The following is a 17,812-nucleotide window of genomic DNA, read 5'->3' on the forward strand; positions in this document are numbered from 1 at the left end:
ACCTATTGTATAAAATGGTGCAGAATTCAGCCAACCTGCTTTGAAGGTTTTAAAAGAAACAAAAAACAGCCAAGCGGTATATTATTTTTATGAAATAAACAAATAAATAAAATAAACACCAAAAGAGGTAGCATATCCATCAGTAGAAGAAACACTTGGCGGGGAGAGGGTAGATATGAGAAATCTAGCAACATTAGGGGAGTCTCTGAGGGTGAAAGATACCTGGAATCATCTGTCACTTCTTCAATAAAGCCAGACTCACATCTGGGACAAGTGTACTCCTGCAGAGGAAGAGAAAAGGGAGGGTGGTTTTAAGCTGAGAATGGTGGAGGCTACACAGTCACAGGTGGAAATATGCCACACAAAAACAAGGCCACAGACTTTTTTAGGTTCATGGGAACATTTGGATATTTGAGAGTGCACTGCCTGTTCCTGTCACCCATTGCAAATGAAACACACCCACATCCACCTGAGAAAAAGTGCATGTACACATAGAAGAGATCTTGATTTAGTTGCACTCCCTCTGAAGGAGCAGGTACACAGCTTGGGGAAACTTCTGGATCCCCGTCACTTGAGGCTCAGGTGGTCTCGGTGGCACAGAGAGCCTTCAATCAGCTCCGGCTGCTGACCCAGCTGTACCCCTATCTGGACAAGGATGGCCTAACTTCTGTTGTCTTTGCTCTGGTAACCACTCTGTTAGATTACTGCATCTCGTCATACATGGGGCTGCCTCTGAAGATGGTTTGGAAACTTCAGCTGGTGCACAATTCAGTGGCCAGGTTGCTCACTGAGGCAAGACAGTTTGAGTATATGCCAATCCTGGCCCTACTGCACTAGATGCCAATTAGTTTCCAGGCCCAATTCAAAGTGCTGGTTTCGACCTATAAAGTCTTAAAACAGCTGAGGACTGTAATACCTCAAGGACCGCCTCTCCCTACATGACCTGACCCAGATCCTGGAATCATCATGTGAGGCCCTTCTTCATGTGCCTCCTCCACGAGAGATCTGGTGGGTGGCAACACGAGAGAGGGCCTTTTCTGTGATGGCTCCCCGTTTGTGGAATGCTCTCCCCAGGGAGGCTCGCCTGGCTTCTTCGTTACATATCTTTTGGTGCCAGGCAAAAACTTTCCTCTTCTACCAGGTTTTTGGCGAATTAAATAACCTATGGTTTTTTTAAACTGTGGGGAGTATTGCTTTTGTTTGTTATTGTGGTATGCATATTTGTGTTTTTATATTGTGAACTGCCCTGTGATCTTCGGATGAAGGGCAGTATGGAAATTTGATGAATAATAAAATAAAAAATAACTGATAATAAAGTATAAATAATCAGAGCCTTTGAAAACACACAGAGTTGGAAGAGGAAGTGGGAAAGAATGTCACTCTTGCCACTTCCTTCTTCAGATCTCCATATTTTTCAAGGGAGAAAAAGGTAAACACCAAAGGGTGCCCTTCCACCTTATGAGCACCACTCTGCTAACCTCTGGTGTGGGCACTCATCATCCTAGAGGCCCTAAATCAAACCCAGTTCCCTGAAGGGGGTCACCTTGAGTTGCCAGTCCTCTCATTCATCCACAGAAATGGAAACAGGAATCCTATCAAATTTAAGCAGCTCATCTGTCTGCCCCATCACTCTCCACCTTATCTCCACCTTATTAATTAATTAATTTTTATAATGAATGATTTTAGAATGTTGTTTATGTTGTACCTTTGTACTGTTTTATTGTTGTTAGCCGCCCTGAGCCCGGCTTCGGCTGGGGAGGGCGGGATATAAATAAAATTTATTATTATTATTATCTCTTCACACAAAGGCTTTCTGATAAGGGCCTGCAACTGCTGCTGATGGATGCCAGCAGGAGCTCAAGGTGGCGCATGTGGTTCTCCTCCTCATTTCATCCCCACCACAACCTGGTGATGTAAGCTAGGTGGGGGGGGGGAGAGTGACTGGTCCAAGGTCATCCACTGAGTTTCATGGCCGAGAGGGTACTCCAACTACTGCATCATGGTGGCTCTTCCACTGTAGGAAAGACTGGCAGGGTGGTGTTTGGTTGGTTGCTTGGAGCATCATGACTTCGAGCACTCAAAGTGGTATCCCGTCAGCATGCCCTGCAGGGAAGTCTGCTGTTTTGCAGCTGAAACACCTCCAGGCACCTCAGCAACAAAGTGGCCCGGCAGGGAAAGGGGCACGGAGGCAGTGGCTTGTGGGGATGGAGACCCCATACAACTGCTGAGACAGTTACTGCCCAACCCTGCAGTCCACTTGTCTTATTTGTCGGGGCAAGTGAAAATGTGAAATGCTGGATAACAATCTGGAGTGATTTCGCTACCTGGTCAGGGGAAGGTCAGGCAAGTTCTGAACAAAGGCTAAATCCTGTTGGTGTGTCCTGCGCACAGAATGTTTGGAAGGATCTTCTTATGCTCATTCCTATCCAGTGTTGCCCTTTTTTTACAGAATGTTTGGAAGGATCTTCTTATGCTCATTCCTATCCAGTGTTGCCCTTTTTTTATTGCATGTCGTAAAGTTGCACATTTTGCCTTTGTTTCATGCTTTACGCTACCCTGAAATCTGACACAATGAAGGGTGGCATAAAAATGTTGTAAATAAATAAAGGAAGGACGTGGGCTGTGACAGCTGGGAGCCCAGAAGCCAGAGAGATGGAGAGACTTTCAGTGCCTTGCATGGAGCTCTGTCTCTCTCCACCCCCTTGATTGCTCAAACTAGGAATAAATTATGCAAATCACTTTTTTTAAAGATGACAAGACTGATGCAGGCAAAACTAATTATGCCAATCATTTATACGGGTTGCAGAATACACTAGGATTGGCTGGCACTACTAGGATTGGCAATCATTATGATCAAGCAGAGATCACAGTCATGACATGGTAGATATCATTATTAATAATACAATTCATTATCCACCCTTCACCCCTATGTCCCAGGGCAGGTTACAACAATTAAAACCCAGTATTAAAAGCATTCCAAAACAACCTAACATGACCGAAATAAGGTGGGTCCTAAAAATATACACCTCAAGCATCAAAAGCTAGGCTAAAGAATTGCATCGTCAGCATTCGCCAGAAGCTATGCAATGCAGGTGCCAGACACACCTCCATGGGGAGGGAATTCCACAACTTAGGGGTCACCACAGAGAAGACAATCTCCTGTGCCTGTCCCCCTGAGCTTCTGTGGGTGGTGGAACAACCAGAGGCCCCTTCTGTTGATTTTTGCACCTGATAGGGTCTGTAGGGTAGGGGGCAATCTTTCAGGTATTTGGGGCATGAGTCTAATTTAAGGCTTTTAACAGCAATGTGAACTGGGCCCAGAAACGAACTAGCAAGCTGTGCAGCTGTTTCAAAACAGAGGTTATATAGGGTTGTGAATTTTGTAAGAGAATGACAGCTATACCGCTCTGCATCACACACTTGGGTTTGTTGCATAGGGGAATCAGGCCCAGAGAAGATCCCTGATAAAATGAAAACCGGCTTAGGGCTGTGTTTGTTTCTCGAGTGCCAGTTCTATCACAAATCACATGGCCCAATTCATCAGTTCTGGCTTCTAACTCACAAGGGTTCCTAAGAACCGCCATCAAGAGATGTTCTCACTGCCCGGCCTCATCATTCAGCAAAGAAGACTCAACGCGCCATGCCCAAGGCTGCAAAGAGGATGGTCTTGTGGGCAAACGCAGCTCCAAGCAGTCACAGAAACACAATTGTTTAGAGATGCACCAGTAGGAGGGCAGCTCAGCTAAGGCATCAAAATGAGCTGTATGAGAGCCATGCATTTTTTGGCTGTAAAACTATTCTAGGCTTTGGGGCAGAGGGAGAGGATACGTACAAAGCCCAGGGCTTCTCTTCACACCTCCTCCTGCCATCTTTGGAGTCCTAAAACCCTTTTCCTATAGTCCACCCCAGGAGATGCTGTTGGGTCACAACAGCTAAAGCCCCTCTCTTGCTGATCCAGGTGAGCAACCACTTCACCATAGTGCAGCTGCAACATGCAAGGAAGATCAGAAATAAGAGAGCCACCAAGACCCCAGTTGCAAACTTTTACAGAGAGATTGTGTCCACGTGGGGTAGCAGTATGAGCAAAGGGCTACCATACAACTTTGAGCGGCTGTGTGTGGAAGGGGTCTTGAAACACAAGAGCTGCAAACTCTGCTTAGCAACCTCAGGCGAGCGATGGCCTCCAAGACACAACTGCAAAAATGTACAATATCCATGCCAAGCGTTATTGCCCGAGCTACTGTGATTCCTGCATTGCAAAAGGTTGGACGAGATGGGTTCCTTCCAATTCCGCAATGCTATGATTCTACTGAACCTCCTCCTGCCACCTCCTGCTGCCCCTGCACTGTTTTCAAACCAACTCAGCCGCTGCCCTTTCTCGACGAAAACAGTTCAGTAGTTCATGTGTTACGCTGAACACAGCTACAAACCACCTCTACCTGTTTATTTAGCAAATTTATGTACCGCTTCATAAATCAACAGAAATCTTAGTGATTTACAAATCCCAGCAACAAAGGAATCAATGTAGGAAATACATTACAAATTTCACATTCAAAAACAAATACTCTTACTCATAATAATCATGGAGTGTGCACTTGTTTATTTGCCCAGATCAACTATCTGTGCACATAGACTGTGTACGCTCATTTAATGTAATGTGATAACACGCCTAATGTGAACACACCCAAACCATCAGGAGTGCCTAGCTCACCACCCAATGAGTTCTAGGCTGCAAGCTGTTATTTTAGGATGTCATTTCATGGCACCATATTTTAAATGCATTGGATCATTTTAACAATGCTACTGGGCATTCTTATATAAATATAGTGGGGCAGTCGGGTGGTGCTGTGGTCTCAACCACTGAGCCTCTTGAGGTTGCCAATCGGAAGGTCGGTGGTTCGAATCCCCGCAACAGGGTGAGCGCCTCTTGCTCCGTCCCAGCTCCTGCCTAGCAGTTCAAAAGCACGCCAGTGCAAGTAGATAATTAGGTACTGCTGCAGCAAGAAGGTAAATGGCGTTTCCGTGCCCTCTGGTTTCCGTCACAGTGTTCCGTTGCGCCAGAAGTGGTTTAGTCATGCTGGCTATATGATCCAGAAAGCTGTCTGTGGACAAACACCAGCTCCCTCGGCCTGAAAGCGAGATGAGCACTGCAACCCCATAGTCACCTTTGACTGAACTTAACTGTCCAGGGGTCCTTTACCTTACCTTTATATATAGTAAATGAATGGAGCAAACTGCACCACCCGAGACTCTTGCTGTACAGCAGGGATGGGAAGCCAGTGGCCCCCCAGATGTTACTGGATTTCAGCTCCCACCACCCTTGACTAGTGAACTCCAGCTCCCATCAGCTCAAGTCAGCAAGGATGATGGACCAGGCTGATGGGAACTGGAACCAAGCAACACCTGGAGGGTGCCCAGCACCCAAACCCTGCTGTATAATGTTGAAAATCTCAGTTTGTGTAAAAAGCTTTTTAAAGTTCTGGCTCTCTTGAGTGCAGATGCACCACTGAAAAGAATGTCCAGAGTTCTGATGAAATTCTGGGATAGAAATCTACCGGGGTGTCTGAATGGATTGTTTTGCGCCTGCTAGTGCCTCCAGTTTTAAGTTTCAATCATAATTGTGAAGGTGGTTTTCAAGGCAATATATACATGATGAGGAAGACTTTAATGTTGCGCTCTTCTGATCATTTTATCAGTGCAAGCATTTCAGTTTGCTAGATAAAACAACCCCCCACCCTGTGCTCTGGATTCTCCCACTGAACCCGAGCCAAGACAATATGGTGTAGCGGTTAGGGTGTCAGACTATGAGGTCAGGGTTCAAATCCCCACTTGGAAATGAAGCTCACTAGGTGACCTAGGGTCAATCACTACCTCTCAGCCTAACCTACCTCACAGGGTGATTGTTTTGGGGGACTAAATGAGGAGGGGGGGAATAATGTATGCCACACCTTGAGCTCCTTGGAGGAAAAGGTGGGATATAAGTGCAATATATAAATAAATACTTGGTGGGGGGGGGGTCTTGCAGGGAGATGGGGGAAAGTCCCGTTTCACAAGCAGAAGTCCTTGCATGGCTTCTGCTGACAGAACTCATCAGGTGACACGTGCCCTATGTCTTGTAAACAGCTGAGAGGTTTTATTCTTACAGTCAAGCAATATTTTGCTAAAGAAAAAAATAGCATTTCAAAAAGAAAAAAACAAACAATCAGAACTCAAACAAAGGACCAACTGAGGCAACAGCAGAAAGTCCAATCACTTCCACCAAATGCCCTGGTAAAGTTTCTACCTGCTGCCTAAAAGCCATCAAAGTGGGCTATTGAGTTAAACAAAGTGCCACCACTGAAAAAGGCCCTGCCTCTGGTGTCCACCCACCTAACCACTGGAGGTAGAGCACTCAGAGGCAACTTTGGGTAAAGACGTCAACCATACATGCATATTCAACTTTGGGTATTTCCTGTCATTAGCAGGCTCTGGTCCAGGTTGAGTCCACCACTTTCCTGAAGCTAAGCTGGTCTGGGTGCGGACAGTACCTGAATGGGTGACAGCGTGGGAACCACACCTACACCACTGTGGTTTGCACAGCAGGAGGAAGTGAGATGTGAAGATGTAAGGCAATAATCAATCATAATGAGCCAGCAGGACAAAGAGCCACATTCCACACTGTTGGCTGGTACTCAAGCAAGGGGAAAAGCTCAGAGCTATTATTTACAACACAGCCAAGTTATGATTCATCAGGAAGATTTGAAATCTAGACGCAGGGAGCCAGGCTGTGTCAACCCCACGATTACAGCCTTGCCTAACGGGTATTGCAACATCAGTGACGGCTGGAGATCAGACATTCTCCAACTACACTGTAGAGGGCATTCCATGTAAAAGTGGAAACCATTTCAGGATATCCTGTGACCCAATCTACACTGATCCACAACAGCAAACATTTTTCCAAGCCTCAGAGCTGACCAGATTTTCTAGGAAGCTGCAAGGGGGTGGGATACCTGAAAGGACCAAGGAAAAGGGGGAGGGCCTGGTCCTTGATCTGACTTCCATCTGGATTCCCCACCTCCTGGCCCGTGTGCAATTTCAGAGGAACACTGGTTCTCCATATGAACTGACCCAAATTCTGTGATTATCATCTGAGGCCCTTTTTCATGTTCCCCTCCAGGAGAGGTCCAGAGGATGACAACACAAGTCTTGTGTGGAATGCTCTCCCCAGGGAGGTTTGGCTGGCGCCTGCATTAAACACCTTTAAGGGCCAGGCAAAAATGTTCCTCTTCAACCAAGACTTTAGCTGATTAACATTCTATGTCCATTTATAAGTGGTTGGTTTTTTTGTGGGGGGGATTGGTTTGTTTTTGTTTTATTATGTATTTTCTGTTCTCTACTTCTTTGCCAAACCTTTATTAGGCATTACAAAGATAGGCCATCATAAAACATCTATATATAAAATTTTAATTAATTCATCATTTTGTGTTCTCATTTTGTAATTTTATGTTCTGAACCACCCTGTGATCTTCAGATGATGGGCTGTATACAAATTTAATATGTAATAATAATAATAATAATAATAATAATAATAATAATAATAATGAAGAGGAGGATGTATGCTGCCTTTGATACTGCAGGCAAAGGATGGCCATTGTTAACCTGGTCCCTGCTGGGCCTACACATGTATCCATCACACCCAGTAGTCAGGGTGTGTGTGTTTCATGCACATCGCAGAGCAGCCATGATGGATCAAAGTGGACGATACTAGGCTATCTCTGGGTCTTTCCTGCAGAGGTTGCTTGGACCCTTGTGCAGATATCTTCAGCTTTAGCTGGAGACCTTGGCTTTACGATAAGATAAGATTAGCAGGAAAAGCAAGCCCAACGTCCAAACAAAAGCGAAAGAATAAAAGGTTCTAGCAAACCAAAAGCTCTGGAAGCATGTCAAAGTTCTCTGTGTGAGGAACAGCTGATACAGCAGGGTCCCAGTTGCTCATTCCCACCCCGCCTCCCAGATTGTGGTATTTCATAGTCTATGTTTTATGTGGGTTTGCCTACATGAACAGTAAAATTAATGGAAAACTCGTCCTATTGCTGACTGATATAAAAGGGTTTTTTTTGTTCTTCTTGGTATAGGAGTTAGCGTCAGACGAGGACGTGGTAGACGAGGATTCAATTCCCCAGTCAGCCATGAAGCTCACCAGGGGTCAGTCAGTGGTTCCCAGTCTAACCTATTCACAGGGTTGTTGTAGGGATTAAATAAGATGGGGGGGACGGACAATGGACACCACCTTGAGCAACAGGTTACATACGCTTCAGGTTACAGACTCCGCTAACCCAGAAATAGTGCTTCAGGTTAAGAAGTTTGCTTCAGGATGAGAACAGAAATCGTGCTGCAGCGGCGCGGCAGCACCAGGAGGCTCCATTAGCTAAAGTGGTGCTTCAGGTTAAGAACGGTTTCAGGTTAAGAATGGACCTCCAGAACAAATTAAGTACTTAACCTGAGGTACCACTGTAGATGGGCTGGAGGGAGTTGGAAGTTCTGTTATTCACGATGACTGCTTGCTTTGTCAATGCCACTTATGAGTTCATATGCAAGTTATATCCAATTGCTCCAAGTTACTTTAGATTTAAACATGTACAAGTTGCTCTTTTCAAATATTTTATTTTGTATTAACACCTCTAAATTCACGTTTCTATATGGAAACTCCATTTTATATCATTTAATAATACTATAAAATTATCTATATACAGAAAGTGAATCATTTCGGTTACAAGTCTGGTGTTTGTTTGTTTTTTTGCAATCCAATGAATGTTGGTGGATCGGCCAGAATTTGGCATGGCATGCACTAATGCCAACTGGATCACCAGATTAACAGCCATATGACTAGTAGCCACTGATAGCCAGAGCGTTCATGAATTTGTGTAATCTCCATTTAAAGCCTCCCAAGTTGGTGGTATTCACATCTTTTAGAAGTGGTTTCCACAGTTGAAATGTTGTACAGTGTGAAGGACATTTCCTCTTGTTAGTCCAGGATCTCCCACTGTTTAGGTTCACTGGATAACCCTACTCATTACTGGGTTGACATATTGCAAGAAAAGCCTATCCACTTTCTCCACACCAGTCATGTCCACCTCCAACCCATTACTTGCCTTTTGTAAATGAAATGTCACAAACATCATAGGTTTTCGCCATAAGTGTTGCTCTAGCCCTTGCTCCTTTGGCTTGATCTTTTTCCAGCTTTACAGTACCTACAAAATCCCTTTCTTGTAACCTTGCCAGTTGCTTCTCCTTGCCTTAACTTGCCTAATGGGGTGGTTGTGAATATGAAATTTGGGGAAAATGAGAAATGTTAAAGATTGGGATGGAGGGGAAGAGAGAGAAAAATCCAATGGAGGCACTTTTACAGGATATGTAAAAGGGAAAATAAAGAATGATAAAATGTGTGTATGGGATATGGAAAAGATCAGTGATATGGGGTTGGGGGGGAATTTAATGGGGGAAATGTGGGAAATTTTCTCATGCAAATGAGGATACTTGCATTATGTAATTCGCATCAGGAAAATTTGCTGATACCCTAGAGCAGCCTTTCTCAACCTTGGGTCCCCAGACGTTTTTGGCCTACACCTCCCATCATCCTTGACCACTGATCCTGTGAGCTAGGGATCATGGGAGTTGTAGGCCAAAAACATCTGGGGACCCAAGGTTGAGAACCACTGCCCTAGAGAAACCTGCACCAACCTGGTGCCCTCCAGATGTTTTGGACTACAACTCCCAGCTGCTCCAGCCAACATAGACAATAATCAAGGGATGCTGGGAATTGGAGTCAAGCAGCACTAGGAGGGCAACAGGTTGCCCATCCCTCCCCAGAGGTTAAGCAAAGGTGCCCACTAACTGTATTTATGGAGCTATTTGTGCTTCTTTGCAAAGAATACTATCTTATAATTACTCAACCAGGTGCAACACCCACTCTGCCTCCATAATCGCATGAGACTAAACCCCAAGTGCACTGAAAACTTCAATCAGTCCTATAACTGGTGAATTAAATGCTATACTGAAGCACATCTTTGTGACCCTATAGCTGCAGCTAGCTGTTTAAACTTGCTGTCACCTATTACTGATTTATCAGAACCCATAATGTCATAACATGATCAGCAGGGTCCAGTCACACAATGAAGCCCCCATACCACTTTATTTCACCCACCATGCCTTTCAGCTGTATTGGCACCACCACAAGTGGATATCACATTGCAGGCTCAACAACACAGTGGTGATGCTGCTCAATGAGTTGTATTCACACCCCTTGACACACAACTGTTCACGTTGCACAATGCCAGGACCGCCGTCAGGAATGACATGAATAATCTATTGGGGGGGGGGTGTCACCTATTCTGTTACCAAAACCCAATCAGCTTCTAAGAGACATCTGACGCCTGCTTTAAAGGTATCTGGTGACTCTCCACAATCGGCGGAAGAGAACACCATCACCACTTGCGGCTCATCCCATAATATTCCAGGGCTCTAAAGCAATTATTTTGAAAGCTGCATAACCTTCACAAAGCGAATGTTCTGCTGAAGAACCCCTCCAACTTGATGCCCTCCAGATGTTTGGGGCTGTGAGTCCCATCAATCCCAGCCAGCAGGGATAACTGGAGTAATAGCTGAAAATATCTAGAGGTCACTGAAGTTGGCAATATGCTGCAAGTTACCAGTTAACAACAGACAGCTGTGCTATGCAATGGGAGAATGGCCACACTGGGAAAGCCAACATCCAGGGAAGCTCACCTGCCATTACGCATCTTCTCATAAAGAACACTCTCCATTCCCCAAACAGTGTGAAAGCCACTCGTTTGCTAGTGAGGATGCAGAGAAAGTCAAGGTGCTTGGGCATTTGGGCTCTGTCCTCCAAAACTAGATTCTTTACCCTGAGAATTCAGAAGTATCTCAATTACATGGCCACTTTCTTAAGTACTTGTGGTTGTGAGACATTAAATTATACCAGAGCACTGCTTTTGCATTTGCTGCAAAAGATTAATCCCTCTGGGATTTGCTTCCAATGGAAATTCATATTTCTAGTTCCTAGCTTCCTCTTGCAGGCAAAAGTGAAAGCAACAACGTTAGATTCTCACAAGTTAAACATGATCCTATTTGTGACTACCTCTTTCGTACCTTCACCGTTTCCATTTCTTCCTACCTGTACGGTTGCAAATTGACACTGTGAAACAACAACAACAAAGAAATGTGACAGTATGCTCTTGAAGGCAGAGACCTTTTTTGTACCTGAAAACACGGAACTGTAGAGTTGGAAGAGACGCCAAGGGTCATCTAGTCTAACTGATGTAACGCAGCTAAAGAATTCCTGACAGATGGCCACCCAATCTCTGCCTTAAAACCTCCAATGGCTACTAGCCACAATGATTATACTCTGACTCCACAGTCAGAGGCAGTAATGCTTCTGAATACCAGATTCTGGAAATCACAGTAGGGAGCTGTGTTTGGGTCTGGACATGTGAGAACAGGATACTGGACTAGATAGGCCCCCTTGGGCCTGATCCAGCAGGGCTCTTTTAATGCAGTCCACAACATCTGGGGGGCGTATCCTGTTAACTAACCCTGCTTTTGCACCAAAACAGGCCCCTGCCCCAAGGGGCTTACAATCCTGACAGAGAGAGAAACAGGAAATACAAAGCTTTTCCCAAGTAAGCTAGCTAGCACCAATCTGTTTATCTTTTCCTCACTGGGAAGATGCTCCCTCTCACCACCATTTTACTTCCCCTCCAGCAAAATGACTTAGTTGCCAGTATCAGAGTTCTCCCGGCACCCCCAGTGTGCTGTTTTGAATGAGACATCTAAAAATGCCCCCCTCCCAAAACCCCCCACCCTTTCTTGGCATGCAGCACACACCTGCAGCAGACAGCCTGATTCAAAACAGCAGCTAGAGAATGCAGCTATTCAGCCTCCTGGTGCATGAGCTCCATAATCACACCAGCCCACATTCAGCCATCCCCCAACAAGGAGAGCAACAGAACAAGTGGATCTAACAACATGACTTAGTGAAAAGCAGAACCTCGCAGCAGTTTTGTGAAGAGGGAGGGCCCGGGAAGGACTGAAGCAGCTGCAGCAGCTGTGCTTTCTCTCTTAAAAAAAAGAAATTACTGCTTGTGCAGATTACTCTTTCAAGGGAAGGGAATGAGGAATGAACCGATGCCCAATTATTTGGTGCTGGGCAGAGTTCCCTCCCCCACCAAAAACCCAGCTATCTCCAAATACCACTCTCCCCTGCCCCATGACAAACATAATCAATTACTGCTAGATGTTCTCCTGCATGCATCTCTGATTGATTTCTAAGGGCTCTGTGCAGGAGACCTTGTTAGTTCATGGTGGCCTGGGTCTATTCTGTCTCAGCCTGTGGGAGATTGTCTGCAAAGATGGCCTACTTCAAATATCGCCTCTGTTGTTGATACAATAGGTGGCCACGGGCCTCGCTCTCATTTAGTCCAGAAAGTTATTCTCGTGTTCAACCCCCCACATTCAGCACGCCTTGGGAAGTAGGTCTTTCATGTCCCCATTTCACAGAGAAGGGAACTGAGGTCAAGAGGGAATTTGTCCAAATATACTGAGCAAATTGCCTTTGAGGCTCTGAGGACTACTGTCAAGAGGAGAGCTCTGAATGCAAGGTAGTTCTTCCTTCTTCACGCCAGTCCGAGAGCCACTTCTAAACGCTCTGTTTTTAGGTTTCAACTCCAGCTTCAGGTTTACTGTTCACAATTTTCCATTTAAAGAGTGAAAGAAAAAGAACTGTAAAAAATAAAATAACTGTAAAACATAAAATAATCTAAAGCTTTCTTGGTAATTTCTCATCCAAGCCTTGGATGCAAAACACGACTCACAGGGGGGGGGTGCAGTATTATGGGAAGCTCCAAAGAACTATAAGAAATGCAGACCTTTGTTGGTAATAACTAAAGTAAACTGCATGGCTAGTTTTAGCTCAGCCCTTAAGCATAGGCAGACACATCCTCTTACGAAAAAAGGAAGTTCCACCAAGCTCACTCACATTATGTGACCTGTATACAAGTTTGCATATATTTATATGCAAGTAGTAACTTTTGAGATGTTCAGGTTTGCATATATTTATATGCAAGTAGTAACTTTTGAGATGTTCAGGTTATGCATTCCACTAGCACAATTTAAAGCTCGTGTTGCAGAGATTAGCCCAGCTTAGATTCTAGCACTATTTAAAAAAGGCATTAATGACATCAGGAAATCCTGAACTGCAGCTATGGAAAACACAAGGAATGAGGGGGTTTGGGACAGAATTTTTTCACTGAAACAAAAGGGCAGCTGAAACACAGCCCAGCGAAACTGCCGAAGTCAGCAGCAGAAAAGGGAGACAAGCATAAATCGGGGAGGTGGGAGGGAGAGCGCTCCTAGGCAAGCAAGACAGTCAAGACGCAAGAGTCTAGAAAGCAAAAGCTCTGCCATCTCTGAAAGCACCATCAGAAACACAGTCAGAAAGCCTCTCTCAGAGCCGATTCCTTGCTTACAGATTAAGAACCCGTTGGCGCCGATATCTGCAACAAGAGCAAGAGGACCGAGGTGCCACGTACACTTGGTTTTGAAAAGAAGTCCTTGAGCCTCTTCGTCCTTGATGGTGCAGAGGGCCGGAGAAAAGCAGATGCATGATCCCAGCAGGCTAACATAATTTCAGAAAACAAACAATTCCTCCTGGAAATAGAGAGGGACTGTCTTTATGAGAATTCCCCAGAGACATGGGCACCATTTCTCAGGTGTCAAAAGACCAGTGAGAGCAAAGGCAGAAGGGCAGATGTTGCTGCCGGGATTGCTGAACTGGCATCTTCCTACCCATAACACAGGCCTGAAAAGCATTCCAGATCCAGGCCACAAACAACCACCATTTTGGAGCCCGAATCATGTTACTGGTTGCCTGACCCTCCAAAGGTGTACCCACTTTCTGAGAGGTAGAGTGTGGAAATTTTCTGGAAGGACAGGTGGTATGGGGTTTGTCGAGCCTGGCTAGCACCTTCTTTAACATATTAGAAATGGACCTGTGTGCAGATTTACAAAGTTCCCTACTAACGAGACAAGCAGGCACTGGGAGGGGGTAGAAGGAGAGATTCTACATTCCAAGAGTTTATCAGCCAATAGTGGTAGGTGCTGTCAACAAACTTTCAGGAGCCAATCATGCTTGGGATGTGGTGGGTGGGTAGCAGCTTCCAGAAGCAAATATGTGGGCAACAAAGTTTTTGGGATTTTTCCAACTCTGGGCACCGTTTCCATTTTGCAGATGGCACAATTGGGGGTTGAACGACAAGCCACCACACATTTACATCCCCTGCAGTGGAAGTTGTAGGGATTCTGCCAGACAGGCCTGTCAGTGCAAGGGAGGAAATTATTAAGAATGGTTGCCAAGAAGTGCAACTCCCCCAGTCTACAATCCTCCCAAAAAGGAGGGTCATATTCATCTGCGTCAAACACCCACATAAAAATCTTGCATTCTGCCCATTTGCATTGCAGAGGCTTGGGGGAGAACCTATTGACAGCCATTATTTATAGAACATGTCTGCACAACTCATGGTCCATGAAGGCAAACACAGTCCACTGACAGCATACTATAGGATACCAGACATGATCGTGTTTTTACAGTCAAAAGCAGCTGGCACAAACCCAAGGCTTATTGAGTCCAGCAGCCAAGGAAGCATCCAAAACAGACGGGTCTCTGTAACATGGTCCCACAGCATGCATCAGTGATGCAGTACATTTAACAGAGTCTCTGGTGCTAAAATGCCTTCCTTCCTCTATACAGGCCTGGTAGATAATCAGAGAAGGCCTTATGAGAGTGCCATGACCTGCAAAGTGTTATCTGGAGGCAATAGAGAAGCAGGTTTTCTCCATGGTGCCGACTACCCTCTGGAATACCCTTAATTGGAAGACATTTAATTGTTTGGGGGGCTTTCCTTGCCCAGGAGCGCTGTACCCTTCCACCCTGTTCTCTGTGATACCAATTTCTCCATTTTAAATTGTTTAAATATTATTTCACTTTTGGAAAACGCAATGAAATTTCTTTTCATATGTGGCATAGAAATGTTTCAAATAAACAACCAAACAAGTTTGTGCTCTACCAAACTGAAGCCAACCTTTTAAATATCTTCCTGCAAGACAGGAGTTTAGACACCTCCTCCCCCATACCATGCCAACTGGGAAAGCAAAGCGCTGGCCTCTCAATTCTGCAGACAGAAGCTCACAGGAACACCCCACATGATGTCTCTCCACCACGCTCCCAGAAGCCAGGACACAACTATAGATAACCTGCAACACAGCTATGGATATCCTGCGTTAATGGAGTGACTCCACTGCTAACAGCAGCTGTTCTTCACCTTGCATAAGGAGGCAGCCACATATTGGTTAAGACCCAGCTACATTTTGAAAGTAGCACAGGGGGATGATACTTTTGCTTGAAGGCAGACAATGATCAGGCTGCTGGATTAAACACAGCTGCACACTAGGCACTCTTTACCTTCCATCTAACCTTTGAGCATCAGTAGCCTTTTCAGGCCAGAAGGAAGAATAGAGAATTGCCTGGTTGCCTACATGCAATTATCAATCACCACAGGAAATCAAATCAGTGAACAACATCAATTCTGATTGAGAGGTTGGCTAGATACAAGAACCACGCTAAGAAATTCACTCACCAAATTCCAAGCTTGAGCATATTGTAACTGAACAGCTAAGACTTCATCAGGGAATGGTTTTTAATTTGATGTAGACCTTTTTTTGCATTTACTTTTTTTATAAAAAGGCATTTGCCTTCCCAGAAGAGGAGGAACTACCGGAAATTTAAAATGCCCAAGTGCTGGCACTACTTTTTAGATCTCTGTGTAACCAGGTGCCTGGGACTTTCCAACCCTGCCTACCTCTTGCCCTTGTGATGGGGCAAGATAAACAATGTTCTGTTTTGCTTTCTCTTCTCATTCTTTCCTAGAGGAAGAGTGATAGTTCCACTTTTCTGTCCCTTTCCCTCATCCCGCTCCCCACAAGATAGTTACCTGTCTTTTGAAGAGGACTGAGAAGATTATGGAATGCAAGTGCATTTGCTGCCATGACTATCTGTTCTTTCCTAAACTGGAGTCAAAACCGTGACATTGGTCCCTTCTGTCTCTTGGCTCCAGTGGGTGGACCCATGGGGCCGTACCATTCTCCATCAGCCTCCCACTTTATAGACACAGGAGAACTCCAGATTTTTCCCCACCTTGTTTCACCCACCATTCCTGTTGCACTTCCCAATGACTCTTTTAGAAAGGAAAATAATATTGGAGGCAGGAGGAAAAATGACCCCATTCCCTGGCTTGCACTGTCGTGTAACTGATCACTGAAAGGGGGAAAGGGATGTGCAGGTATGAGCAAACCCTACAACTCCTTGCAGCCTCCACCCATACTTTCAGCCTCAGAACTCTGTATATGGGCAACATAACGCAGGTAACCTGCCACTTCAGCTTTACACGCTCAGCAGTTTTAAAATAAATAAATAAAAAGGAGGTGAAAAGGCGGTGGGCATCCAGGAACCCACCACTGAACCCAATGTGTTTTGCCTATATGTGATTTTGGCTTAACAGTTGAGTGTCGTCTGTGCCCTGATTTCCCTCTGCCCTCTACCCTCAGCACAGGGCACAAGTTCCCCAGATACACTTTTGCCTTCTCCAGACCTTGGTGTTGGTCAAGGTGGGAAGGAACAGAAGCCAATTCTCTTTTGTAGTAGTAGCAGCAATAACAAATCTATTAGCACCACTACCACCCTCACACAATACATTTGAGAGCAAAGGATAATAGGACCTTGTGGTCTGTCTGAACCCCACCACCCACTTCACTTGGATTCAAGTTGCATATGGGGTTCAAAACCTAAAATCCCTTACCATTCCTATTACTGATGGTGAATGGAAGTAGGGCGGGGCCTTCTCTCTCCTGTCCCCGCCCCCACCCTTCCAATCAGATCCCTGCCCTTTCATATTGTGGCAGGAGAACACTGAGACTCTGTTCAGAAAAACAAAAACAAAACCACCATACTACGTAGATGCTGCAAATCGAATAAACATGACCCCCAGAGTCTAGTCTCGTTGAATTCAATGAGGGTTAGGCCTGAGATGACAAGGTACAGGATCATGTTGTTAACTCCTTAGGCTCCACAATCAGTCTGAGAAAAGGACCCAAGGAACCCAGACACCCCCCAGTCAGAAAGATGAAGCAACAAGTCCTGGCCTCAAATCCCTTCCCCCTCCCCCTCCAAAAGATGGACTCAGGAGTCCTGGCCTGAATCTTCCCACCCCACTTTTCAAAGGATGAACCCAGGAATCCTGGCCTCAGCAACGTCACCTCCCCACCCCGTCCCAAGAATGGACCCTGGAGTCCTGGGCCCCCTCTCGAATTAACCTAACTCGCTCCCTCTCCCCTCCCCCCACCCCGCCCGCTTGTGGTTATTTCAAAGACAGGGAAGGGGGGGCATATTCAGACAGACCCGCCCCGGCCTCTCCCTTACCGGCAGTTTGGGGCTGACTTCCCCCTTGCAGCTGTGGCAGAAAAAGCGGTGCTGGGAGACGGCGGCCGCCGCAGCCGCCGACGCCTCCGCCATTTTGCTTCCCCTCCCCCTCCGCCGCCGTCGTCGTCGTCGCCGCTGCCGTCAGTCCTCCTGAACCAGCAACGCTCCGCCGCCACAGAACACACGGAGGACTCGAGGCCTAGAGCGGAACACTGTGGAACGCCGAGGGGACGCTCTAGCCGCCACACTTCCACACTTCACTTCCCTCTTTCTCCTTCTCCTCCC

The 17,812-nt window shown here is 45.8% G+C and overlaps 1 protein-coding gene across 2 annotated transcripts in view; it reads right to left on the reverse strand.

Moving 5' to 3' along the window:
• RNF115 (ring finger protein 115) overlaps nt 1-17,668 on the reverse strand; it is a 37,247-nt gene extending 19,579 nt beyond the window's left edge. Inside the window, exons 1-2 of one of the 2 annotated variants that reach the window (XM_082203985.1) lie at nt 17,528-17,668; nt 223-281 (exon numbers count right to left, since the gene is read on the reverse strand). In XM_082203985.1, coding sequence (XP_082060111.1) covers nt 223-281; nt 17,528-17,620 — 152 coding nt within the window. In that variant the 5' untranslated portion in view covers nt 17,621-17,668. Of the gene's footprint in view, nt 1-222; nt 282-13,586; nt 13,695-17,527 lie in introns of those variants that run through there. The other variant, XM_082203986.1, reaches the window with a different exon arrangement.
• Between the last annotated feature and the right edge of the window lie 144 nt (nt 17,669-17,812).

The sequence above is a fragment of the Podarcis vaucheri genome, assembly GCF_965113315.1.
Source record: "Podarcis vaucheri genome assembly, chromosome: 16".
NCBI lineage: Eukaryota > Metazoa > Chordata > Lepidosauria > Squamata > Lacertidae > Podarcis > Podarcis vaucheri.